This window comes from Physella acuta, unplaced genomic scaffold, assembly GCF_028476545.2.
Source record: "Physella acuta isolate Inbredline_101_S28 unplaced genomic scaffold, ASM2847654v3 ptg000813l, whole genome shotgun sequence".
NCBI lineage: Eukaryota > Metazoa > Mollusca > Gastropoda > Physidae > Physella > Physella acuta.
In genome coordinates, this window is record NW_026732331.1 from 29,611 (window position 1) to 56,082 (window position 26,472).

At 37.6% G+C, this 26,472-nt stretch overlaps 3 protein-coding genes across 3 annotated transcripts; 1 reads left to right on the plus strand and 2 right to left on the minus strand.

Annotated features, from left to right (window-relative positions):
- Nucleotides 1–434: 434 nt before the first annotated feature.
- On the minus strand, nucleotides 435–7,944 carry LOC131951474 (glucose dehydrogenase [FAD, quinone]). The gene is made up of 11 exons (XM_059313898.1): nucleotides 7,705–7,944; nucleotides 6,954–7,162; nucleotides 5,687–5,879; nucleotides 5,379–5,510; nucleotides 4,909–5,030; nucleotides 4,343–4,510; nucleotides 4,000–4,150; nucleotides 3,330–3,478; nucleotides 2,953–3,130; nucleotides 1,789–2,014; nucleotides 435–1,129 (listed from the first exon to the last, which is right to left on the minus strand). Exons 1-11 carry the CDS (start codon nucleotides 7,826–7,828, stop codon nucleotides 976–978), a joined length of 1,806 nt encoding a protein of 601 aa, XP_059169881.1. The 5' UTR covers nucleotides 7,829–7,944; the 3' UTR covers nucleotides 435–975.
- An 8,446-nt stretch (nucleotides 7,945–16,390) lies between these two features.
- On the plus strand, nucleotides 16,391–16,834 carry LOC131951447 (dynein axonemal heavy chain 8-like). The gene is made up of 2 exons (XM_059313852.1): nucleotides 16,391–16,602; nucleotides 16,714–16,834. Exons 1-2 carry the CDS (start codon nucleotides 16,391–16,393, stop codon nucleotides 16,832–16,834), a joined length of 333 nt encoding a protein of 110 aa, XP_059169835.1.
- A 1,229-nt stretch (nucleotides 16,835–18,063) lies between these two features.
- LOC131951469 (peptidyl-prolyl cis-trans isomerase sig-7) lies at nucleotides 18,064–26,472 on the minus strand. The gene is made up of 12 exons (XM_059313889.1): nucleotides 26,321–26,472; nucleotides 23,791–23,858; nucleotides 23,388–23,452; nucleotides 22,871–22,988; nucleotides 21,239–21,381; nucleotides 20,934–21,030; nucleotides 20,547–20,663; nucleotides 20,057–20,197; nucleotides 19,528–19,690; nucleotides 19,247–19,319; nucleotides 19,009–19,120; nucleotides 18,064–18,783 (listed from the first exon to the last, which is right to left on the minus strand). Exons 1-12 carry the CDS (start codon nucleotides 26,388–26,390, stop codon nucleotides 18,181–18,183), a joined length of 1,770 nt encoding a protein of 589 aa, XP_059169872.1. The 5' UTR covers nucleotides 26,391–26,472; the 3' UTR covers nucleotides 18,064–18,180.

Sequence of the window (26,472 nt, forward strand, 5' to 3'; positions counted from 1 at the left end):
TTTAAAAATCACTTTAACAATACACTTTGATTGTTGTTTAATGTTAGTGATAATATCAATCACATGTTTAAGCTACAGTCATTTCACATGTTAGTTCACAAATCATTAACTCATAAGTATGATAAGATTGGTTAAGTTAGATCTGGTTTATTATTTTATATTGTAGATAAAAACTACCTAGACACAAAGGCATGTAAATAAATTGACTTATGTCTGATCATAGCATATTGGTGAGGGCGATCATTGATGTAACCTTACAATGAACAAAATACAAGGACACTTGTTCAATGATTTTTTTATTATCCCTTTCATACAGTTACTCTCTTCTTGATCAGATCATTAGAGATTATATTTTAAAACTAAAACTGCTGATCCTTTTTTCTTTCATTTGTTTAAGTTCAGTGTTACTGTTAAATTAATACAAAAAAATACAAGTTATTTACTGTTTTATATTGTTTGTATTGTTTTATTATACCTTTTGTTCCTTGAGCTAAGTTTTTTAAAAAACCTTACAAGAGATGGCAACAAAATTACTGCCTTATCCACAGTAAGATGTTTGGATTAGATGATTACATCTTCCTGTAAACCTTTGATTATGCAATTTTCTGCATAAGTATGACCTAGAGATGTACAACCTATGTTTGATCATTGACACTAGATCTACATTTCAAATATGTTGGAAAAATATTGCAGTCACAAGGCTGTTTGATGAGTGCAGTGTGACCTAACATTGAATTATGAGGTGATATTAAATGGTTCATTTTGTTTTTTCTATGTGGCATGGCAATAGTTACCCGAGATAAACCAAAATGAAATGATGAGTAGTAAAATTTTACATCATCAAGATGAGTACTAAAATGTAACCAGATATAAAATTACAGTTTAAAAAAAAAATTAGACAACTACAATGAACAGTGTAACATTACTTATTCTAAATTATACATTAATTATATGTCAGTGGTGCTCTCCCTCTGATCATAAATTAATTATAGGTGTCAGTGGTGGTCTCCCCCTGATCATGTCTGATGCTTTCTCAGCTATGAGAACAATGGGAGCATGTGTGTTTCCTGAGACAATCCATGGCATGATGGAGCCATCTACAACACGAAGTCCTGACACACCTTGAACTCTGAAAGTCACATTTTGATTATAGTTACTGATACAAATCCAGATACAAGAAAAGCATTTAGTACTTATAATTCTTACATCCCTTCACCACCCTTATAACATAAAAGATAGTGGGTTCTATTAGATAATCCTGGTTGTCTAAGGCAGATAAAGGAATGTCCATCTCTTTCGCCTCAATATGTTAAGGAATTGTGTGGTCAGCACCAATGTTCCCTCTAAAGGGAAAAAGTTTTGTGTGCAATGTGTATTTTGTGTGCACAGTGTTTAAAAAGTCTTATACAAGGATATATGTATTTTACAAAATTACTGCGCAGCAGTTGAAAATTACTGTGTGGCAGCGGAACTGCGCAGCTTAGAGGGATTATAGGTCAGCACTATGTAGCCCTTTCATGAAGTAGAGTTGGTTACCTATCTGATCTGGATAGACTGAAGCACATATTGCAAGCCTGAGTACCACACTTAAGTCATTGTCTGCTCCACAGCCAGACTGACCCCTTACATTTTTTAAAACTTGCAAGATGATAACTTATGGAGCTAACCTTAACTGAGGGTCAAATGACAACTAACCTAAACAGCAACTTTAAATGAGATTAAAATTGATATAAAAAACTTAACTGATAACTACAGAAATACAGAAGTAATTAACTGAACAGAACTAACCTTAACTGTGGATCTACAACAGCTGTAGGGTCCCCACTGGGTCCCATTTTACAAGTCCCTACAGGATGGTAGATGGTCAGAGGTCTTTGTTTGAGAACACAAGTCCAGTACTGACTGGAGTCATATTTGTGTTGAATGCACTGCTTAGCCTCTGTCTTCTCTGTCAGTTCTGCCCCAATGTCTTTCAGTGGCTGGGCTGCCACAATTTGTTTACACTCGCCAATTCCTGAATACATTTGTAGTTAATTGGTAAACTCTTAAATGTAGTCAACATTATAAAACAAAAAAACTAATAAAAAACCCCAAGAAACTGCCATTTTGAGAAGGGGGGGGGGGTGATAGGCTGGGGCGATAAGTCATTGGAGTCTGGCTTTTTGTGATGATGGGGATGGGGGCTACAGGACATTACCCCCCTGGAAATTTCCCCCCCGGACATTTCCCCCCCTGTATTTACCCCCTGGAGCAATTACCCCCCTGTCAATTACCCCCCGGGGGAATTACCCCCCCCCCCCCCCCCCCCCTTTTCAAGTTAGAATCCAAACTCTAACTAGAATTCTATACCTTTATACTACTTTAATCCAAACCTTAAGAAAAAGACCAAAACCTAAGCATCCACCTTAGCCTAAAACTTCACACAAAACCAAAACCAACGCTAGACACAACCCTAACCCTAACCATAACACTAGCTCTAACCCTAACCTTAACCCTAACCCTAGCCCTAGCGCTAGCCCTAACCCTAGCCCTAGCCCTAACCCTAACCCTAAACCTAGCCCAAAACCTAACCCTAAACCTAGCCCTAACCCTAACTCTAACCCTGTCCGGGGGGTAATGTCCTACTGGGCGGGGGGTAATTGACAGGGGGGTAATTGATAGGGGGGTAATTACTCTGGGGGGTAATGTCGGGGGGGGGGAAATGTCCGGGGGGTAATTGACAGGGGGGAAATGCCCTGTTCCCGGGGATGGGGAAGTAGAAGAGTTTTAAAAAGCAGATAGAGCATTTTTGGATAACCGCTTAGGAAATTTTATTTGTACTATTGGTTGATTCACATCTTAGGATAACTTAAAATAAGTGATGGAAGCACAACTTTATAACATTCAATCAACAGATGAATTGGAAGTTTTGAATTGACCTTAATTTAGCAGCTTTATAACAGTTGAAGTTACCTCTAATTAAGAGATCTATATCCTGCTGCTTTCTGAGGTAATTAGCCTTAATAATTGGATAATCAAATGGATCAGAAGATCTGAGTGAAACACTGCCTCTACTCTCTGGTCGCAGGAGTGAAGGGAGACATCTAAAGCCATACTGTATTTTGTCTCTTTCTGCCATGTCTCCTTTTACCTGTTTATAGCAAAAAACCTGGCTATTTTAAATCAAAACCTAAATGCCACATAGTACAACAATTTTAATTTTAAATGTATTAACAAGTATTAAGTATTAAAAAAAAAAACGTTTAATAAATTATTTGAAAAATTCTACATTCTACAACAAAGTGCATGCAGTGTTTAAATTGAACACATATAAAAAAGTAAAAACTAGCCTCTTCTGTGTAACTGAAGCCATCTATACTCAAGTGAGGTAAGTAAGTGAAGAAATGTATTTCTAAATCTGGCCAGTCTTTTGCTTTTGTCTCTTTGGTTGTACTTTTGAAAGCCAAAACTTCAACTTGATATGCAGAAGTTAAGAGACCTGTGACAAAAAATGTTTCTTAGGTTTTAAATTTTCATAAAAAAATTCTTTTAAAAGCAGTCAACCTACCTCCATTAAAATACATGTACTTAAATGATACCATCACCACAACTGTATAAAATGTGGATGTTTATAGGGCTGGTAAGTTGGTCACTGACCAGTTCTACGATTCAACAGAGGCGTAGCGAGGGGGGGGGGGGGGGGCGGGGGGGGGGGACATATGTCCCCGGGCGCCGACCTTAGGGGGGCGCCAAATTGAAAGTTTGAGGGGGGGGTGCAAATGAAAAGTTCGAGGGGGGGGGTGCAAATCGAAAGTTTGAGGGGGGGGGGTGCAAATGAAAAGTTCGAGGGGGGGGGGTGCAAATCGAAAATTTGCTCCCGAGGGGGGCGCCAAATTGAAAGTATGTCCCCGGGCGCCGGGAAGGGTCGCTACGCCTCTGCGATTCAATAAAACCTGAATGAGCCATAGAACTGATTGGTGACCTACTTACCAGCCCTGTAGTCCCAGGATAGCAACTTACCTGTGCCAAAGATTTTGTATTCCAGATAATTCCACCAATCGTCAAATCTATCAGATGGGGAAGTCAGTGATTGGTTGATTTTCACCCCTACATCAAAAAACAAATGGTCTTGGAGATTCTCACCCACAGGCAAATCTTGCACCACTGGGATCTGACAAAATTAAAACAGAATTTTTAAAACTAGTTTTTTTAAAATATAAACTTAACTATCCTAACTTTTTCTATTGTCCATATTTTTTGTTAAAAATTATAGTTACAGTTTAATCAAAGTTACAGTTTAAAATGTATTTTGAATTTTGTTTAAAAATAGATGCTTGCTTATCTCCCCTTATACACTCTCTACCTTGAAACTTTCCAGCTGTTGTTTTGGACCAATTCCTGACAAGAGAAGAATATGCGGAGATCCTATAGCCCCAGCTGACAGAATTACTTCCCTTTTAGCACCAATCACGTATTTGCTGCCCTCTCGTATCACTTCCACCCCTTGTACTTTCTTGTCTTTTATCACAACCTAGAAGGTGGGTAGTCAAACACTCGTCTCATTATATTTATACAGTAAGTTTAACTTCGTTTATCAAAAGGTTAAACTTTTTGATGCCTATTAGCTTGGCTTACCATATTACAGTATACAAACTTTTGAATAATTTGCTACTTTGATATGACAATGGTAAATACTTTTTGATATGAGAATGTGCAGTAATATTTACATTTGGGATTGTTTTGTAGGCTTACCGTTTGAAAAATTGAATGTGAGATTGTTCAATAGTGTTTAAATAAGAGAATGTTTGCTACTGATTATATCAGTGATATGAAGACGTTTATAACTGTTTGGATACGTGTGCGGCAAATGTAAGCAGGCCTACTAGCACGATACTAGCACTAAAGGGACGCCTCAAAGGTTAACAGTACCTTCTGGACATGAGAATGTACAGCCACATGCAAGTTTGGGCGGTCGATGGCTGGGTGAACGAAAGCTCGACTGGAGCTCCATCTCTCTTGGTTCTTCCCGTTCACCTGGGAGTGGGAGATGCCTGCGTGCAGGGAGATAATTGGGGAGAATTATGGAGGGAGATAATTGGGGGAATAAGGAAGGGAGATAATTAAAGAAGCATTAAAGTTTGATTAGCTGGGGAGTCCGAAAGAGGGATAGTTTTGGAGAATCAGCAGGAGAAATAATTTGGGGATAGAAAAAACAGGAGGTAATTTTGTGAATATAGGCATATTTACATACTTTGCTAACGGGGTGGAACGATAAAAAACTGATCAAGAAACAATTAAGCTCCTAACAATAGTGTAAACTACTATGTAATTAATGGCTATACATAAAAACGACTCAACTCCGTGCTACACGGCAAGGGAGAGAACTTTGTATTACCAACCTTCCATTGTTTTCCCATTGTAATCTATATTATGGGGATATCCAACTTGTTCAGCTGCTTCGATTATTTTCTTCGTAACAGGCTGGGACCTAATACGGTTGATTGGGATTGGCCCGCCTTGTCCGTGATATTCTGTGGACAGTCAGAGTACATAGGGTTTTATTATAACATGTATCATGGTTGTTGTTGTTATTACTACTATCATTATTATTTTCACTAATTATTCATTAACGCATAGGTAGCCATAAGTAAGTAACTAGTTCCAGTATGACTTTTAAAAAATGGTTGAACGATATTTCAGGATTTACCTGAGTTTTTCAGTTCTGGGATCTCCATGTTCTCCATTTTTTTAAAGTAGGGCAGGAGGTGCTTGTAGTCCCAGTCCGGCACCCCCGTGTACTCCGCCCACCTGTCGTAGTCGTGTCTGGAGGCCCTGACGTACTGCATGCCGTTGATGCTGCTGCTACCACCCAGCACCTTACCCCGGGGCCAGAACGAGGCCTGGAACAATCGAAATGGTGTGGACGCTTTATTATAGCTGCAGCCCTCTTCAGCTGCCATACATGAGGGGAGGGGGAGATAGTAGTAGGTGGTGTAAAAAAAAAGTTACATACAATAGATACGTGTAAACAGGTTCATTTAGAAACATAAAGATTTAACGTTTTATTTAATACTTGATCTATCGTAAAACGGGTGTAAAAATTTTTGCTTAATTCTTAATTTGATAAATCATATTAATTATAAACTACAAAGTAGATCTCTGCTCTTCACTCATATTTGTACGTTATTTCGCGTATATTCTGCTCGTCTGAGTTTTATTTCTGATTTCAGCTTTACCTTTTGCAGCTAGACCTTGATTTCTTGTCTAGAATTTATAGAAACTAACAATGTTGCAATTTTTTTTCAGAAATACATCAATATCCGTAACATAGGCCTATATTTCATTTAATAAAATTGTTTGAGTGTTCTTTAAATTAGTTCCTTAAAATAAGTTAAAAGGTTAATCTCCAAAGGAATTGAGTGAGAGGTTCCACATAATGAGGAGAGATATGCAGTATTATGAGAAAAAGAAAATATTTACACTTCAATTTATGTTTAAAGCCCATATAAACTATAAATTAATGTTCTGGTTGTTTTTCTGCTGGTGCCGAAATGTAAAGGGACACTACTCTGTCCCAACAACTGGAATAATTTTATCATTTGTTGTTTCCCTTGCAACGTGGCATGTTGTTTTATCGGTATTTCTTTAATTATTCCCCTTTTACTAACTGAAACCACAGCGAATACATAATGGATTCTAAAAATATTTTACCGGCCAAAACAATTGATGGTTGTCCATTAGAACTTGGGTGACAAAATGTCGTGGGATGGAAGTGGGGAAGTTAGAGTTAAGTAACATTTATTTTAAGTTTTTTAAAAGACAAAAATTATGGAAAAACATTAAGGAAAACATTAATTTTAGTAATAATTATCAATTATCGTAACGTGGTGTGTGTGTGTGTTTCGAGTGAGGGATGGGTTTGAACCTGGCCGGGTGTATAAAAGCAGCTACGTGAACAAAACAAAACGCCTTACCCCGTTTAAAAATCCGGCCATGGTTTGGCTGTCGGCCTCTGTGCTGTAGGCCCAGTCGTACTTGGTCCTCCACGTTGTGACGGCCAGCCCCGGGATGGTGATCTGTGGGACCCCCCAGTCGTCCTCCCCCGCCTCCAGCAGCAGCACCCTCACCTCGGGGTCTTCGGACAACCGGTTGGCAACCACACAGCCGGCAGAACCGGCTCCGACTAAATAATTAGAGGGTTTGTTATTGAAAAGTGTAAACAGTGGAGTCTGAAATCCGCAGTGATTAGTGTTTCTTCCAGACTTTTTTCTCCGGGGGTGGGGGGGGGGGGGGGGGGGCGGGGGTGGCGGACTACAATTCCCGGCGGGGGGGGGGACACTGTTAAAAGTATATATTTTCTATATAATTCCATTTCATTCTGGAGGGGGGGGGGGTGCCTGGAAGAAACTCTGGCTGTGATGTCTTTTAACCTCAACTGTCTAGCTTATGTTGTCTATAATGACGTCATTTCCTTAACAGTCTGGCTTACATAGTCTCATCAATTTTAAAATTAAAAAATTAACTGTCGTACCGACTTTAATTATTCACTTTGTGACTGAAAGTTGACTTTGCATGATTAAATTAAACAAACAAAAATCAAACTCCTCGACATCTTAAACGTCGAAGGGATCGCATCCTTTATTAGATTAGATGTCACTAAAAGCTCAAATCTTTTTAACTTATCGTACCAGCAATACAAGTGTTACATTTGAAATATACACTTACCAACAATATAATCATAAGTATCGTTAAATCTTGTAACCAATGGCAGACTGGCTCGATCTAAATATAAAACTTTTATTGCTACAGCTATCAAGCCTACAGCTAGTAACGCTAAGTTATTGGCCATGGTGCTTGGCTAACAAAGCCACGGAAAACTTCGTGAGATTTGAGGCCTGTAGTTTAGTTATCTTTGACCTAACTCTGGCACCGTATTACGGTCAAAGTCGCTGCACATCAGTACGTAAGAGTAACATACTGACTCGATTATCTTGTCGGTGCAGCAGATTACATAGTAAGGTTTACTGGAAGTAGGTGCACACAGCCGTTCAGTGGCGTAGCGAGGATCTGAGGAGCGAACGGTCTGACACTAGCGACACTGAGTTCTTTTTTGTTTAAGACCGAAAGTAAGGTGTGAAAACCAATTCTCTATAGGTGATGGCGCAGAACACATCTTATTAAAAAAAGTGGTATGGGGGTAGACTTGAAAAACAAGTAATATAGACACACACACACACACACACACACATATATATATATATATATATATATATATATATATATATATATATATATATATATATATAAAAGTGACAGGAGCAGGTCGTTATCAATAGTTCTGTAGTTATCTTTACACCCTAAGTTAGTTGCTACTGAGTGTCTATGGGGGGGGGGGGGGAAGTTAACCCCTAAAAATCCATGCCTGCGCCATTGCTTAGACCCACCCGATTATGTAAGTTTAGTGGCGGCAACCAAGAACAGAGCCGGCGTTAGGGGTACGCGGGGCCTATGGCCAACCATCCGCGCGGGGCCTTATATTTTTTTCATTGGTGTATAATTAAATAAAACATGTACAGTGAGGCGTTTTTTTTTTCTTCTCAAAGCGAATTAATATTTATAACGATATATATGGTATTTTTAAGCTGTTTATCAATGTCGTATTAACATTAAGACACTGATTAACAAATAATTTGTTTACTTAAAAGTGCTTTTGAAACGTTGCTTTTTTCTGTTAAGGCTTTTTGTTTGAAAAGTAAAAAATAAAACAGATATAAGTTTGAGACACGCATTAAAGAGACGATGAACGTCAGCTTAAAACCTGATTTTTTTACATTAATGTTTATTTATAAAAATCTTACCAGTACGTTCACAAACGAAGATCTACTTTTCTTGCCTTTCGTGAGGAAAATTCCATGATTATATCATCATAGTCCAAACTGGAGGCTATGTCTTTTTCTATTGACAGAATCGACAGGCCGCAGAGCCTGTCTTGGGACATCGTTGATCTCAAATAGTTCTTGATCAACTTCAGTTTGGAGAAACTTCTTTCGGCGCTTGCCACTGTGACTCGAACAGTTTGCAAGATTCGGTAGGCGATCGCTGTATTGGGAAAGGAATCCCGAATACTCCAAATGTACTGAAGGCACTGTTTGGCTGACTTAATACCTTCGTGCACTTTGAAGCAACGTTAAATTGGTCCACAGTGGCAGGTGATAGTATCGATATTTTCTCAATTTATCGAGGGTTAACAGTGGCATTCAAAGTGTGTGGATGCCGGGGAAAATAGCAAAACATTGATAGATTTCGGAATAAGCTCGAATCGTGAAAAAAACTGTTTACAGCTATAGATATCCAAATGAAATTACTCAAATGTAATCACGGACGCTCAGTAAGGTGGAACACTGGGGGGGGGGGGGGGTGACAGTTGGTGGGGTGAGGTGAAGCCCGTGAAGAATAACTGTACATTTAAATCTATGGGACGCCAAACCCTAAAAAAATAATCAGTTCGGGTACTACGTTACTGGATCTCTGACCGCAGCCATTCAAGAGAAGGTGCGTGTGTATAGAGCGTCCACGTATTACATTACAGGTTAAGACCGCGTTCTCACAAGAGAAGGTCCGTGTCTATAATTAGAAAGTGAACCATGTTATTTATGAGTTTCGCGATGGCATGCTCGGACTGCCGGTAATTTAGACGTTTTAGAAATCAGGAGAACTTTACTATAAAACAGTCTCGGCCCGATGTATCAAACAGTATAGACTTTATAATTTGTTTAGTGTGCCCACACTATTTTAAAACAAGAATCACTATGGCCTTAACTATTATACTGAATATCCCTACACAGAGGCGTAGCGAGGGGGTGCGGATCGCACCGGATGACACCATTAAGGGGGGTGACACCAAGGCAAAAAATAGCAAAATATATAGAGAAAAACTTGAGGGGGTGCACATCGAAAGTTTGAGGTGGGGGGGGGGGGGTGCAAATCAAAAACTTGAGGGGGGGGGGGTGCAAATCGAAAGTTTGAGGGGGGGGGGTGCAAATTGAAAATTTGAAAGTTTTTTCCCGGGAAGGGTCGCTACGCCTCTGGGGGAGTGGGGTGTCACCATTAAGTGCGGCACCGGGTGACACCCGACCTCGCTACGCCACTGTCCCTACAATTAATTAAAATAAACATGTGCTTAATCACTTTACGAATACCGTTAAAGTTTACCAAAATGAAAATGGACATAATTACTGTATAAATGCCCTTCAAAAATATAAAAATAAATACAAGTATAATGTATTTAAAGATGACCTGACAATATATAAAATAAATATGAACATAATTACTGTATGGATGCCTATCAAGCGTATCGTGGTGAATATGCATAAATACAAAAAAGATGCTCATACAGTGTATAAATTATGATTTTAGGGATAAATACTCTGGAATTCCGGGGCATGTCCCCATCCGCTCACCCCCCCCCCCCCTCCTCCTCTGCAAGACATCATCAGGTCACTGACTGTTTACTACAGGCACCCCCGCCTGCTCACTAAAAAAACGTCTTCAACGGTCCGCAAACAATAGGGTATCTTTTTACATTTTTCCCGATTTTACCTCCCATGTCAGGTCGGGGGCTAATTCGCGACCGCCATCTCCAGTCACCTCAGGACAATAGCAAGTCGACCGTGCCAGCGATGTGTGACACTAATGTCTTTCTTTAGAATAACGGTCTGTCCCAGCCCATGTAAAGGAAAACTCACAAACATCAGCCTTGGCCTCAGTTTTAACATCCAACAACTTCGGCCATTTAGTTGGTTTTTTTTTTTTTAAATTTAATTGAGCAAAGGTTATTTAAGTTTACAAATTAATTCAGGCAACAATGGCCTTGCTGAAGCGCGGGGCCCCTTCAAGCGCGGGGCCTGGGGCGGCCGCCCCGTTTGCCACCCCCTAACGCCGGCTCTGACCAAGAATCACTTGGTTGTCACACTACGCGATAACGCTTCTGCATTCGTCTAACTCTGCTTGCAATTCGACACACTCGCCGACAGTAGCAACGCTTCAATGTGTTCATTGATAAAGTAGGTGTAAAACGTACTATCTTTAAAAAACAACATTCATTTACAGTAAACATTATTTTTTTGTTGACGAAGCGAAGCCTCCTCGAGTGTTTGTGTGTAGGACAGTAAAAGTTCATCGAAACAAAGTTGTTGGTTCCAGATATGATTAATCAGCTGTACTTTATAAAACAAAATCTAGCCTATACTCTATAGTCTATAGTGTTACTAGAACTACGAGATTAAGGAAAATATACATCAGCTGTAGGCCCTACTTTATAAAACAAAATCTAGCCTATACTCTATAGTCTATAGTGTTACTAGAACTACGAGATTAAGGAAAATATACATCAGCTGTATTTCATAAAACAACATCTAGCCTATACTCGATAGTGTTACTAGAACCATGAAACTAAGGAAAATATACATCAGCTGTAGGCCCTACTTTATAAAACAAAATCTAGCCTATACTCGATAGTGTTACTAGAACCATGAAACTAAGGAAAATATACATCAGCTGTAGGCCCTACTTTATAAAACAAAATCTAGCCTATACTCGATAGTGTTACTAGAACCATGAAACTAAGGAAAATATACATCAGCTGTAGGCCCTACTTTATAAAACAACATCTAGCCTATAGTCTATAGTGTTACTAGAACTATGAAACTAAGGGAAATATACATCAGCTGTAGGCCCTACTTTATAAAACAACATCTAGCCTATAGTCTATAGTGTTACTAGAACTATGAAACTAAGGGAAATATACATCAGCTGTAGGCCCTACTTTATAAAACAACATCTAGCCTATAGTCTATAGTGTTACTAGAACTATGAAACTAAGGGAAATATACATCAGCTGTAGGCCCTACTTTATAAAACAACATCTAGCCTATAGTCTATAGTGTTACTAGAACCACGAAACTAAGGGAAATATACATCAGCTGTAGGCCCTACTTTATAAAACAAAATCTAGCCTATACTCTATAGTGTTACTAGAACCATGAAACTAAGGAACATATACACCAACTGTACTTTATAAAACAAAATCTAGCCTATACTCTATAGTCTATAGTGTTACTAGAACCATGAAACTAAGAAAAATATACATCAGCTGTAGGCCCTACTTTATAAAACAAAATCTAGCCTATTCTCTATAGTGTTACTAGAACCACGAGATTAAGGAAAATATACATCAGCTGTAGGCCCTACTTTATAAAACAAAATCTAGCCTATACTCTATAGTGTTACTAAAACCACGAGATTAAGGAACATATACATCAGCTGTAGGCCCTACTTTATAAAACAAAATCTAGCCTATACTCTATAGTGTTACTAAAACCACGAGATAAAGGAACATATACATCAGCTGTAGGCCCTACTGTATAAAACAAAATCTAGCCTATACCCTATAGTCTATAGTGTTACTAGAACCATGAAACTAAGGAAAAATATATATCAGCTGTACTTCATAAAACAAAATCTAGCCTATCTATATATATAATTCTCTTCTGGGATCAGTTAGAAAACAAGCTGCAAGCGCGCCTTTGCAGTCCCCTCTCTTCCTCTCTATCACTACCACCCCCACCCCACCCCCACATGATCTGGTGAGCGGTGTTCACTCTGTTTACATTTTACAATCATAGAGACGGGTTTGGTGACGGCTATTAGGGGCAGATAATTTAGTTTGAAACGATTTTAAACTGAGAGGAGGTTACTAAGAGGAGGCTGCTTTCACGTGGGGGGGGGGGGGGGGGTAGTGTTTTTAAGCAAATATTTTCAATGGCAGCATTGGTACTGTCGAATTCACAAATTATAAATTACTGAAAAGTAGAAAAAAAAAACAACTAAACAGCGGCGTATGATAGTACGCAGCGGGTCGGCTCGTACTCTATAGTGTTACTAGAACCACGAAACTAAGGAAAATATACATCAACTGTACTTTATAAAACAAAATCTAGCCTATACTCTATAGTGTTACTAGAACTAGAAAATATACACCGCACGGGACACGAGGACCAGAGAAACAATGTCTTGTATAGGAAAAACCACATGACACTCTTCAGCGTGGTTTGAGCATCGTTCATACTTGGTGCCCCGACATTTTTGTGACCTTCCACTGTATCGCCAAACGTCGTCACAAATAGAAAAAAACACACTGACCGCCCACCCTAAAATGACATCACACAGTGTACCTCCTACACGCCCCCAAAACTACAATTATCGAAAACCCACGTTTTTCTCATAAAATTTACAAAATAAAAAAAGAGAAAAAAAATTCAGAAATTTAAAACAATATAAAGCACACATTTTTAAATTTCTGAAGCGTTGCGTATTCAAAAGTTGGGGATGTAAACAGATTCGCGAATCACGCCGATAAACTGATCATGTAGGCCGCTCTGCCCTACGCGTGAAAGGCCACGATTTTTCCACGTGAAATATAATCTCATGTTTTTTTTTACTGTACACAATGGGAACATTTTCCACCAAACATAACCTATTTTCTACAAGTCGCGAGACGCTAATTCAATTCGTGTAACTGTAGAAGATGGGCCTTCGCTAGACAGCGTAGCTTTTTCCTGAAGCCCTGCGGTTGAGGGGGTGGGGGAGGGTGGAGGTGGTGTCTTTGGAAAATGCGACTATTAAACAATTAAACGAGAGCAGGTTATGTCGCTTCTAGTGAGGGACACAAGTGTGACATAATACCCAGGAATCCAAATTCAACAGTTCCATTTAATAAGATTTATTGTAGAACTAAAAATGTTCAGTTTATCCAGGTTTGTTCAAAACAAAAACAAATCCAAAACTCATTACCTACCTGTAATCGTAGACAAGACAGACAACTCGATATCTCTCAGCATGTTGCATGCCTTTTTTGGGAGGGGAAATAAATAAGCGAATTGTCTTTCCTTGGACGTAGAATTGTCATGTGATGGTAAACAATCAACACCGCCATCCAGATGTTTACGTTTAACTTTAAATGTGTACTTTTTGTGTATGTATAGATCTACAAATGGGATAACACACTGGCCATTGTTTGTCATTCCTGACTTCTGTCATTTTTCTCGGTGGTAGACATGAAACGACACACGTTGGAGCAATACACCATTCTTTATAACAAACATGTTCTAGCTTTGTTGGTAATGTTGGTTTATGACGATAGAATAACACAAATAGATTAATTGTGAACAAGAATAGTGTTCAATATTACCCCAGATTCGGTTAGTGTCAACTTCACAACTGATTCACAAACATTAAAGGGGCTCTACTCCAACAATGTTACTTAGCTCTGGTTAACTCCCCTGTAATGCCTGTATACTTTGATACTGTACCGTCAAGGACTAGTTGCAGAGTACATAGCTGGAAATTTACCGTTTAACTAATGCTAAATAGAGTTCGAAATGTTATTTGAATCCACTCTCTATATAACCATATGATCACTGTCACCAGGCTACAAGATCCCTAAATGTAAGAACCTGGAAGAGTACAGGAACTACATAGAGTCCTTGCCTCTAGTGGACTCGCCTGAGTGCTTTGGTCTACACCCAACGCTGACATCACGTAAGTTTCCTCAAACTCTCACATAACATAACGTACACGTGAGACTATTATTGATGCTAGTACATGGGTATCTTGTTGTTAACTGTAGCACTCTGCCTTGGTGTGAGAGTGAGAAAGAAATATTTTTTTTTAATTGGGTGATATCAAAGGGTGATAAGAAAAGTGCATACAAATAGTTCAAGATAGAACAATTCAGCTTGCTAAACCGAAAAGTCTCGAGTTCGAACCCTCGGGCAGATGAGGCTCGTTAGCTGGGGACAGCCACTCTTCAGCTGCTGCCTTGTAGTTTGTTCTTGGTTGAACAAAGGCTATGGAAGCAAATGCAAAAAGAAAAGCAGGCTGAAATTGGAGTCATTGGCCTCAATGGCGCATAACCAGTTGACACGTATACTTAATTGTGTTGAAGGGGGTTCCCTTCCAACACTAAAATTAAGAATGAAGAAGAAGAAATAAGAAGAACAATTGAGCTCTACAGGATCTGTTCTGCCGTGACATTAAACACACAGGGACAGATGTAATATTGCTTTTAGTGTTGTTGTTGGCAATTAACTTTGCTGGTAAAGCTAATGGTTATAAAAAGCCCTGAGTTTAAACCCCTTGACAGATTGTGGCTCAATAGCTGGGGACAGCAAACTCCAAAGTTAATCTGCTGTCTTCTAGTTTGCTCTTGGATGGACTGGAGACAATTCTGTCCAACACTATAATTTAAGAATGAAAAAGAATAAAGTATTATTTGAACTGAACAACAAACAGTGATAAAATATATCCTAGAAAGTGTTTGTTTAGATACTCTTAATTGTTACAGGATATGTTATTCCTGTGTGAATGTAATGTTATTCCTGTGTGAATGTAATGTTATTCCTGTGTGAATGATATGTTATTCCTGTGTGAATTATTGAACTTTGGTGTTTTAGCTGTCAAACCAACACAGCCAACAAAATGTTGTCCGCCATTGTTAACGTTGTAAAGACGCTGGCAGTGGGGGTGGGGAGACACGTGAGACAGTTGTCTACAGACTGACAGATGACAGGCTGGAGGGGTGGGGAGACACGTGAGACAGTTGTCTACAGACTGGCAGACGACATGCTGGCAGTGGGGGTGGGGAGACACGTGAGACAGTTGTCTACAGACTGACAGATGACAGGCTGGAGGGGTGGGGAGACACGAGAGACAGTTGTCTACAGACTGGCAGACGACAGGCTGGAGGGGTGGGGAGACGCGTGAGACAGTTGTCTACAGACTGGCAGACGACATGCTGGAGGGGGTGGAGAGACACGAGAGACAGTTGTCTACAGACTGGCAGACGACATGCTGGCAGTGGGGGTGGGGAGACACGTGAGACAGTTGTCTACAGACTGGCAGACGACATGCTGGAGGGGTGGGGAGACACGTGAGACAGTTGTCTACAGACTGGCAGACGACATGCTGGCAGTGGGGGTGGGGAGACACGTGAGACAGCTGTCTACAGACTGGCAGACGACATGCTGGAGGGGCGGGGAGACACGTGAGACAGCTGTCTACAGACTGGCAGACGACATGCTGGAGGGTTGGGGAGACACGTGAGACAGTTGTCTACAGACTGGCAGACGACATGCTGGAGAAGCTACCACAAGACTACGTTCCTCATGAGGTTGGCGCCAAACTCACTTCATCTTTTTATTTACTTCTTACTTTTTGTTTGCCTACCAAATTTAGATTTTTGTTCATCTGTCAATTTTGTATGTAGTTAAATTCATTTTAGGTATATTGAAACAAATGTATGTATAAATACATTTTTAAACAATTTCTTAGGTGAAAGAACGATTGAAAAAAAATGGGATCCCTCCAGCCTCTAAACATTTTCTTAAGTCAAGAGATTGACCGCATGCAGCGAGTAATTGGTCTAGTGCGCACCACCCTCATGGACCTGAAGCTGGCCATAGATGGCACAATCATCATGTCTGAGAACCTCAGGGACGCCCTGGACAACATGTTTGATGCTAGGGTACCCAACAACTGGAAAAAGGTTGGTTCAAAACTTGAAAGGTTTTTCTTAAGAAACAATTTTTTTTAATGTAGTTGATTAATTTCATTACACAAGAGCTTTTGGGTTTGTCACATGATTGAATTTGAATGTTAAAACCAATTTGTGGCCAGGTATCTTGCCAGTCCACAACACTGGTTTACTGACCTGCTGGACCGTAATGTCCAGTTCAACTCCTGGCTCTTTGAAGGTCGTCCAACCACATTCTGGATGACTGGCTTCTTTAATCCCTAGGTGAGAATCTAAGTTTATTACCAGCACTTGACCATTGACTGATGTAAAAACAAGTTAAGTTCCCTTTTCGAACCTGATGGTCCATGGGACAAGTGGAGTTCCTTTGTTTCTGTGACTTTGGCATATAAAGAGATCGTGTGGTCAGCACTATGCCAAGCCACCTTAACTTTCCCTGTGTGGGGTCATGGACGTTCTGCAGACTATATTCTGGGATTCAATTGTGTTCGGGTTAGCAGTCAAGCCCCTTTACTGCTAGCAGGTTAGCAGTCAAGCCCCTTTACTGCTAGCAGGTTAGCAGTCAAGCCCCTTTACTGCTAGCAGGTTAGCAGTCAAGCCCCTTTACTGCTAGCAGGTTAGCAGTCAAGCCCCTTTACTGCTAGCAGGTTAGAAAGTAAAAATAGCAAAATATATAGAGAAAAACTTGTGGGGGGGGGTTGCAAATCGAAAGTTCGAGGGGGGGGGGGGGTGCAATCGAAAATGTGAAAGTTTGTCCCCGGGAAGGGTCGCTACGCCTCTGGGGAGGTGACACCATTAAGTGCCGCACCGGGTGAAACCCGACCTCGCTACACCACTGGGGCTACCCCACCCATATATTTTTTATATTTATAATGCAATACTGCAGCTAAAATGAGATTTTAATTTGTTTTTCCAAACCCATTTCGGCGCCCCCTAAGGTCGGCGCCCGGGGACATATGTACCCCCCCCCCCACCTAGCTACGCCTTTGGTGATGTGTGAAAACTTGATGGCTTGCTTGGTACACTGATACCTACAACTGTGTAGTTAAGGGTTTTGGTTAAAGGTGTAGGAAGTCTTAACGGTTAGGCTTAAGTTTTGTGTGACGTTAACGTGAGGGTCCAGCAAGTAAGTATACAATGAAATATGTGCCAATTGACTTTCTTTCCAAACAGGAATATCTAACAAACATTTCTAGCAGCTTAGTCCTTTAAAAATACCACTCAACAAGGGAGTAAGACATGCTTTGTTTTAAAATATATATTGATTAATGGTCCTTTTTAAGCTCCATACGTATTTTTTTTTCTTTATAAAAGTCAGGCATGAACTTGATAGAGAGCATCTGTTTTTTAAGGTATGTGTTTTAAGCCCAGCCACCTGTGGTTTCCCATTAGAGCAGGGTGGAATCTTCTAACCTTAGAACTGGAGACTTCTGGGTTAGTGGTCATGTGCCCTACTACCCCACCATACTATCCCATGTGTTATAACTTATATGTTAATTTATTAATAATAACAGCAACATATGGTAAATGTATGTTCAAAGTTTAATCAAGATTGAAATGAGCAGTACACCATAACTTTTCAACAACAAATCTCAATATTTACTCCAAAGCTACCTTCTATCATCTTCATCTGAACTTTCATGTTTTTTGGACTTGTGTTTCTTTTTTGACTTTTTTGATGTCTTTTCTTCAGAAGAGTATTTGCTTTTATTTTTGCTGCCTGATTTACCTCCCTTTGAACCTCTATCATCTTCTGAAGACTCATCACTACTCTCTTGTTTTTTATGTCTTTTCTTGTCTTTCTTCTTTTTCTTACTGTGGTGATGTCCCTTGTCATTCTCATCAGAGTTATCTTTCCTTGAGATTTTATGTCTTGTGTTGTCTTCCTCACTCTCTACTGATCTGTCTCTCCCAGATCTTTTCTTACTCTCTCTCTCCTGGTCTGACTTGTTTTTCTTTCTGTCTTTTCTGTCACTATTCTCATCACTATCCTCAAACCTCTCTTGCTTTCTTCCTCTACCCTCCCACCTGTCCTCCTCATTTCTTTTATTTCTGTATTCTTTCTCTTCCTCTTGTTTCTTCCAGTTGCCATCATTCCTTCCCCTGTCTTCCTTCTGGTCTCTATTATCTCCCTTTGAAGAACTCTTTTTGTTTCCTTTATCATAGTGATTTCTATTTTTAGAAACAGGACTATTTGAACTACTTTTCTCTCTCTGTGGAGATAAAAAAAAAACACTAGGCACATTGGAAATATAAGCTTTCAAAACTAATTACATCTTTTTAAAAGGGATATTTGGCACTCTCTAATGTGTCTAAAGCTCATTTTAAATGGTTTTTTGTTGTTGTTTTAATTGTAAAACTTTTTTCCAGAGAAAAAAGATATCAATTTTTTTTTTAAATGACAAAAACTGATGCCAATAAAAAAATAGTATGCTTACCCTCCTTAATTTAGAGTTGTCTTCCCTTTTGTCTGAACTTTGTTTCTTGTCATGTGACTTTTTGGATTTTCTATTTCCTCCAACATCCTCATCATACACAAGATCATACCCACTGTCATTGGTTAAGGTTTATATAACCGTGCACATCTTTTATAGTGTATTTCAAACAGTGTCACAAATAGAAATGGGGATACCAAAATAGATAAGCAATATTTATCCAACGTAAATGAAAGGATACTCGTTTCGTCTCTGTTGGTTTTTTAATACATAGATTGGGGCATCGCCTGTTTCCATAATCTCCACTCCTCTACCTGCAAACAGGTTCTAAATTTATTTCACACTCAAATTTCTTTTATTTATCAATAAAAAATGTTAGTTAAAATCAGCTTCTTAAAATTTTTCAACCATGTATACAGAAAAAAAAACTTTGCTAAATTTTTAATTAAGAAAGATCCATATTTTTAGTACTGTAAACTTTGTAAACACAATGTGTGAAACAAAGAAAACTTGAACTCAAACCTTTGCCTTTCCACTTTAGTTTAGACACAGACTGGCTGAAGTCTACATGGATACGTCGGTCATCTATCAGAACATTGTCCATTTTAAAGTAGGCTTTCTCGCAATCTTCTTCGTTCCCAAACTCAATAAAGGCATACTGCAAGGACTCTCCTGTCTTAGAATCCTGATTAAAAAAAAAAAAAAGATTGTTTTATTTTAGTACAAGAATCTTTACCTGAAGCTATGCTACAACTACCTAGACCTGTCAGGTAAACTTTACCTGAAGCTATGCTACATCTGCCTAGACCTGTCAGGTAAACTTTACCTTAAGCTATGCTACAACTGCCTAGACCTGTCAGATAAACTTTACCTTAAGCTATGCTACAACTGCCTAGACCTGTCAGGTACACTTTACCTTAAGCTATGCTACAACTGCCTCGACCTGTCAGGTAAACTTTACCTTAAGCTATGCTACAACTGCCTAGACCTGTCAGGTAAACTTTACCTTAAGCTATGCTACAACTGCCTAGACCTGTCAGGTACACTTTACCTTGATGACTTCACAGCTGACAATCTGGCCAAACCTGGAGAAGATGGTCTCCAGATCATCTGAGGTAGTGACTGGGTTGAGTTTACAAACAAAAAGGACATTCTCAGGTGGTGCTACATCTGCTTCAGGCAAATCTCCGACCTAATGAGACAGGTAAGATCTAACTGTTAAAGTCATTGTAAAAATATTGAGGTGGTTAGGCACAATATTACTCTTATGATATTTATAACAAAATAGACCTTACTTACATTACATTAAAAAAAATGGGTGAGGAAACATACTCCTTCCCTATTTTACATTATATTTTTATCTATCTAAATAAATACAAGACTAAGGAATATAAAATGTGCGTAAGTTTTTTATACTAATTTTTTTTTTTTAAATGTGAGAATTTCCGAACTAGTAATTGATTAAATAACTATGGATGCAATAAAAGAAATGTAGATCTAGTAAGGGTGATGGTAGCATCTCATTTGAACTCTGAACTCACCATCTCTAAAATCTGTGTGTTAGCTTTGGCCTCTTTCTCAGCCATTATTTCAGCCAGTTGTTGTTCTGTTTTGTCTTTGTCTTCATCTATGTTGGCATCACATGGAATATGGTCACTCTAATATAAAGCAAAGATTACAATTTTAAATCACTGGGAAGATGGTCACATGTAAGGTGCAGTGAATTTTAGAACTTTAACGAGATAAAGATGTCTGTTTCTCTTTAACTATTTTACAAAACAAATTTTCTCTGAAATGAAGACAATGCTAATGACTTTCAGTATCTGTGCAGAGAGGTACACTTAAATCTGCAACATTAGTTTAATCAGAAATGTATTTAAAATGACATAATTCAATTACTATTTGACACACACACACTCAAAACTTACATTCAACATTTCCTCTGTAGGACCAGGAGATACAGGAGGGATGTCTAAATTGGCTGGGTCATCATAAGGGTCATCCAGGATTATTGTGTGATAGATTCTATACACAATCATCCAGGTATTAGCTAAAGCATTAAGCAAGTACATCCAAACATAAAAATGAGTGCCTGAATTCTACTAAAATCTGCCTTTACCTTGCTGTAGACAGTTACCCTCCCCACAAAATGTTCTATAAAAATCTGAAAGACCTTATATTTCGTATGCACAGTTACCCTCCCCACAAAATGTTCTACTAAAATCTGAAAGACCTTATGTCTTGGTGTGGACGGTTATCCTCCCCACAAAATGTATTGTTGAGTTTTTCCAACACATCAGTGCCTTCTGTGACCTCTCCAAATACTGTATGTTTCCCATCAAGGTAGTCAAGATTGTCAGCAAGTGTGAAGAAAAACTATTTTTTACAATTAAATATTTCATATTTACTGAACAAAGTATAATGATTTTAACTTTAACAAAGATATAATTTGTAACATGCGCTGTATGGTTGTGAATCACCGAAAAAGTAAATCGACAAACATCAATTTCTTGTTTCTAGCTGGAGTTACAATTCGAATTTCCCTCATTAAAATGTGTAAAGTATTGAATAAGTAATATTGAAAAAGCACCAAAATAAATGTATTATTTAGCAAAGTGAAATACTGGCTACAGTGTGGTATAAAACATGCCCTACAACCACCCCCACACAGCTCTCATTAAACAATAAATTTCATAGTGTCATGGTATGTTAAGGAGCCCCAACAGACATTCCTGACCATGTGCTGGATGGTAAAAAATTCTAAACAGGAAAATTACAATTTTTAGCGCAATTTCCATTCTGGAGAATTGCGTTTATTAACTCGTCATTTCTGGGAATGTATGGATGGATGAATGTATGGATGTATGAATGTGTGTCCGGGCTTTAAGTCGTATCTCCTCCTCAACGAAGCAATATCGACTATGTTAAGCAAGTTACGAGGATGAACATAGGCCATAAAAATTCCGGGTTTCTTTCATGGATTTCCCGAAAAAGCCAAAAAACCTCGAAAAAATGCAGTTTTTGGCCCATATCTCGGCAACCAGACCACTTAGCGACTTGAAACATGTACCAATCGATTCCTGCCATAATTTAGAACAATATTGCCGAAGAAAGTTTTCAAAAATATCCTTTCGTTTGGTCACAAAAAAATTTTTGAATTAATTACAATTTGGACCGAATTAGTAGGCATGTTTTTCCAACCACACCACACGCGTCATCACGTTCAATAGATGCGCCATCACGTTCAATGGCTGCGACATCACGTTCGGTAGCTAGGCGCGCAATGGTTTTTAGTCATGTTACTCTATTGTAAATAAAACATGTAAAATACTGAAAAAAAAATTAATAAAAAACGTTTTAATAACTAACCAATGGTTTTACTAACCCTGCTCTTGATTTACGCTACGACAGAGCTATTTTTAGATAACATAAGGAAATTGCGCTAAAATTGTCACTAGACTTTTTTTAATTACTTGTTTTTACATCAATGATGAATATTTTACTCCAGCAAAAACAAAATATTGTTATTATCAAATAGTCTATCCATTTCTTTTTTAACATGGTAAAGTAAATATAAAAAATGTAATTCTATTTTATTTTCTAAACTCATCACCTGTGATCCATGGTACAGTAAATATAAAAAATGTAATTCTATTTTATTTTCTAAACTCATCACCTGTGATCCATGGTACAGTAAATATAAAAAATGTAATTCTATTTTATTTTCTAAACTCATCACCTGTGATCCATGGTACAGTAAATATAAAAAATGTAATTCTATTTTATTTTCTAAACTCATCACCTGTGATCCATGGTACAGTAAATATAAAAAATGTAATTCTATTTTATTTTCTAAACTCATCACCTGTGATCCATGCATATCACTCCCGTTGTTGACCATTGATATGAGACCTTTTTTTGAATGTTTGATGCGAGGCACCTCCTCCATGGGGAAAAACCTTGCCTGGTCTCCATACAAACTCCTACAAAATATAAATATACTATCTATAACAATTATTTATTGTGAATACAATGAATCATCTTAACATTTTGGTATGGTTAACTTGAGCAGAATCAGTAGTATATAACGATAGCTATATTAGTCCAAGTACCAATGACCCGTATAAAGCATATTTACCAACTATCTATTGAAACAAGAATCTATACAAAATAAAGCAAATGAATATTTTCACACGGGAGGTTACTTTGATAGTTCCTTGGGTAGAAAGTCATTAAACTCTAGAGTATTCATTTACATTGATATGTGTGTCCATTATTCCATATTACCTTATTGTGTTGATTTAGTGTAACTTATTTTTCCAGGGGACGTCATGCATAGACAATTAAAGAATGTATCTACCAAAAATAGAAGCTATCCTCACCTAAAAATGGATTCTCCCCCTCTTCCAGTAGCTGTCGGATCCCCTGCTTGTGCAACAAGATTTTGCTGGGGAAAACAGTAACACAGATTATAAGGGGAATTTTGAATTTCAATTTTGTCAATATGGTTTTCTATAAAATCTCATTACTCAAATAACAACTGTAAAAATAACATTTAATAACTATGACAATTTTTTTAAACCATAGTAGATCAAATAAAAATATAAAAATGTCAGGATCCCATTAAACAAGAGAATTAAAATAAAAAGATAAACAAATAAAAGCATTGTCAAATTCAGGGCTTATGAGCCTAAAAACATTTTCAGACCAATGAAGGGATAACATTAAAGAGCCTGGGACATTTAACACAGTATGTCTTGTTTAATACTGTTTATAGAATTTTACCTGCACTGTATGAAACAATGAAAAGTTATAATACTTGATCTTGCAAAGCTTCAAGAAGTTCAAACAACCTGGAGAAATTTTAAATAGTTATCTTAACTATTTTCAACATTAAACAAGCAATTATTGTTTTTAGGGCTTTGGGACTTTACAGGAGGCTGTTAACAGATAGAAAAGATTGAGGTAGTTTAAATCTGAACATGTTTAAATATAGGTGCCAGAATATTAAAATAATATGAAAAACTTTTTAAAAGTTCTTTGCAGGCTGGGTCAAATAAAAAAATAGTTTAGGCCTAAAAATTAAAAAAAAAAATGGCTTTTTGGATATGTGCCCCCTTACTCTTACTTCTTACTAATAGTACTATTATTTTTTTTGTCATCTATAAACGACATCACACATTTTAAAACTATTTTTACCTCAAGATGCCCCCAACATGATGAGACAAACCAATCAAAATTGCAGTTTTTGGTTTACAAATAATTTCTTTCTATTAAATTTACTACGCTTGGTCAACAGTCAACATTGAGTATAGGCCCTACTTGTTTTAATGTTTAGTAATCCATTATCTTTTACAATTTACAATAAACCGGGAGTGATCTCCCCTAAACTTTCTCGAATATTCTTATATAAAACAACAGGGGATGGGAACTCGGGCTATAGACATGATTTTTAATCCATTTTAAATACTTAAAGTTTTAGAAATAGAATAAAATCTCGTTACAAAAGAATTGCACACCAAGTGAACGCCAAATAAAAAAGTGCATAATAGTGCGCAATATTATTAGTACTTAAAAAATTTACATTAGTTTTTTGAGAAATCGGAAGTAGCGTAAATTACTACTTCCGGTCAATGGAAATTACTCAAAATTTAACAGAAGGTAGAAAATTAGATCTTTTACTTACATGTGAAATTTCATTTATCTATCTGAAATAGTACTCAAGTTATAGGCTTTTGAAAAATTCAAAGTAGAATAAGTACAACTTCCGGTTATCGGAAATCGCTCAAAAGTTGATACGGATCTACGATTTTGATAAAATACTTAAATATGAAATTTCATCAACCTAGCTGTAACGGTACTCAAGTTATCGTGTTTACACACGGACAGACAGACAGACAGACAGACAGACACACAGACATACGGACAGAATTGCAAAGCCCAGTTTTTCAGACTGGATTACGCATAAAACCTCTTAATTTTGATAAATCTGGATTGATAATTTTTGCCCGATTAAAATAAGTCCTCTATACTTCGGATGTGATGAAGGACTGAGGTGTAATACGGTGAAAATTGTTAAAATTTCAAGTGATTTTTGTGCACGATTACAATACTTTCGTTATACTTCGTATATACGAGAAAGTAAAAACAGCATGTAAAAAAAAAGAAATAGAGTTCAAATTCAATTTCTAATATTAATTTATTAAACAAAAAGTGCATTGCCATGCTTTCTGACCCCCTCATCACATGTCTGAATCCCCTTTCCTCTAGCCACTCTAGGACTGTGACATTCAAAAAAAAATTGATGACCCCCAAATTTAATTTTAATATAGTAGTTAGGAAAATGACTAAGACTAACTAACTTACTAAGACTACTGTACTAACTAAAACTTGAGCAAAATGTTATAGGCCTGCTTCACTAATAGTACTAGATTCTAGATTACATTAGAGATTTATTTGACTAAGTCAGACTAAGTGTAAAGTAGTGTAAACTCTAAATGAAAGTTAGGAATAAATGTAACTGTAAAGTAAAGCCTTAGTTTAGTCATTAGACTCATTGGTAATCTATCGTTTTGGGTACGTAAAATCGCCCGCGGCTATTAATGTACGAAAACGTTACCTCATTGTCAAGGCTTTAATAGAAGTATATTGTCATATGTTTGTGTCAAATATTATAGATAAATGAATAATAAACCAAAATCAATGGCTAAATATATCGATATAGGCCAGAAATTAACTTTAAACAGCAGTGTCTGAGAGCAAGATTTGCTATATAAACAACAGCCATTTGTAAAATAGAGAGGCTTCCCCCTGAATCTGCGCTATAAGCTTATAAAAATAAAACGTAAACAAGATGGCTGCTATAGTAAATGAGCATGCTTGCATCTGTTGGAAACATCGCTAGTCTTCATTTATTACGGAAAAGTTTTAATTCAATTGTTTAAAAACAGGTACATAAATTATGAAACAAGGAAACATGTTTGTATTTTGAAAAACATAAATCCTCCTCAAAATGTGAAATAATTATTAAAATTTAAGGAGTCACTTGTTTTTCACATTACAAGTCGCGGGCGATTTTACGTACCTAAAACGATAGATGACCGACTCATTAGTAGTCTTCACAACTTTTGTAGTTCTTTATAGAGTAGCTTTGTTATTGTACTGTCTATGTACTGATTGTTAAAATATTAGTATTTGAATTAGTAAGAAAGAGTGTGGTGTGATGTAGATCATCTAGATCTAGATCTAGTGGTGTTTTTTTTTTAATTTAAAGACTTTTTTTTTCAAATTGTTCTCAGTTCTTTCTCTTTCTTACTTCTTGGCCTTTCGTCTGTGTACAGATCAACGGTCATATCGCCAATCGATGTTTCAATAATAACAGCCATAGCTGTATTAAAGACTGACAAACAAAATATGTAGCTGTAAACTTTAAATTAAATTATACCCCTAAAATTTTACTAAGTAATA

Bases quoted from the DNA above. Each gene is read 5' to 3' on its own strand.
- LOC131951474 (XM_059313898.1), bottom strand. From the start codon at position 7,828: ATGGCCAATAACTTAGCGTTACTAGCTGTAGGCTTGATAGCTGTAGCA. The intron at 5,880-6,953 runs GTAAGGCGTTTT...CGATTGTTCCAG, and splicing joins TGGCCGGATTTTTAAACGGG to GCCTCGTTCTGGCCCCGGGG. The intron at 2,015-2,952 runs GTAACTTCAACT...AAATGTATTCAG, and splicing joins TATAGATCTCTTAATTAGAG to GAATTGGCGAGTGTAAACAA.
- LOC131951447 (XM_059313852.1), top strand. From the start codon at position 16,391: ATGGGATCCCTCCAGCCTCTAAACATTTTCTTAAGTCAAGAGATTGAC. The intron at 16,603-16,713 runs GTTTTTCTTAAG...ATTTGTGGCCAG, and splicing joins GTTGGTTCAAAACTTGAAAG to GTATCTTGCCAGTCCACAAC.
- LOC131951469 (XM_059313889.1), bottom strand. From the start codon at position 26,390: ATGGCTGTTATTATTGAAACATCGATTGGCGATATGACCGTTGATCTG. The intron at 20,198-20,546 runs GTGAGTTCAGAG...CTGTCTCATTAG, and splicing joins ACACACAGATTTTAGAGATG to GTCGGAGATTTGCCTGAAGC. The intron at 19,691-20,056 runs GTAAAGTGTACC...TTTTTTAATCAG, and splicing joins TCAGCTGTGAAGTCATCAAG to GATTCTAAGACAGGAGAGTC.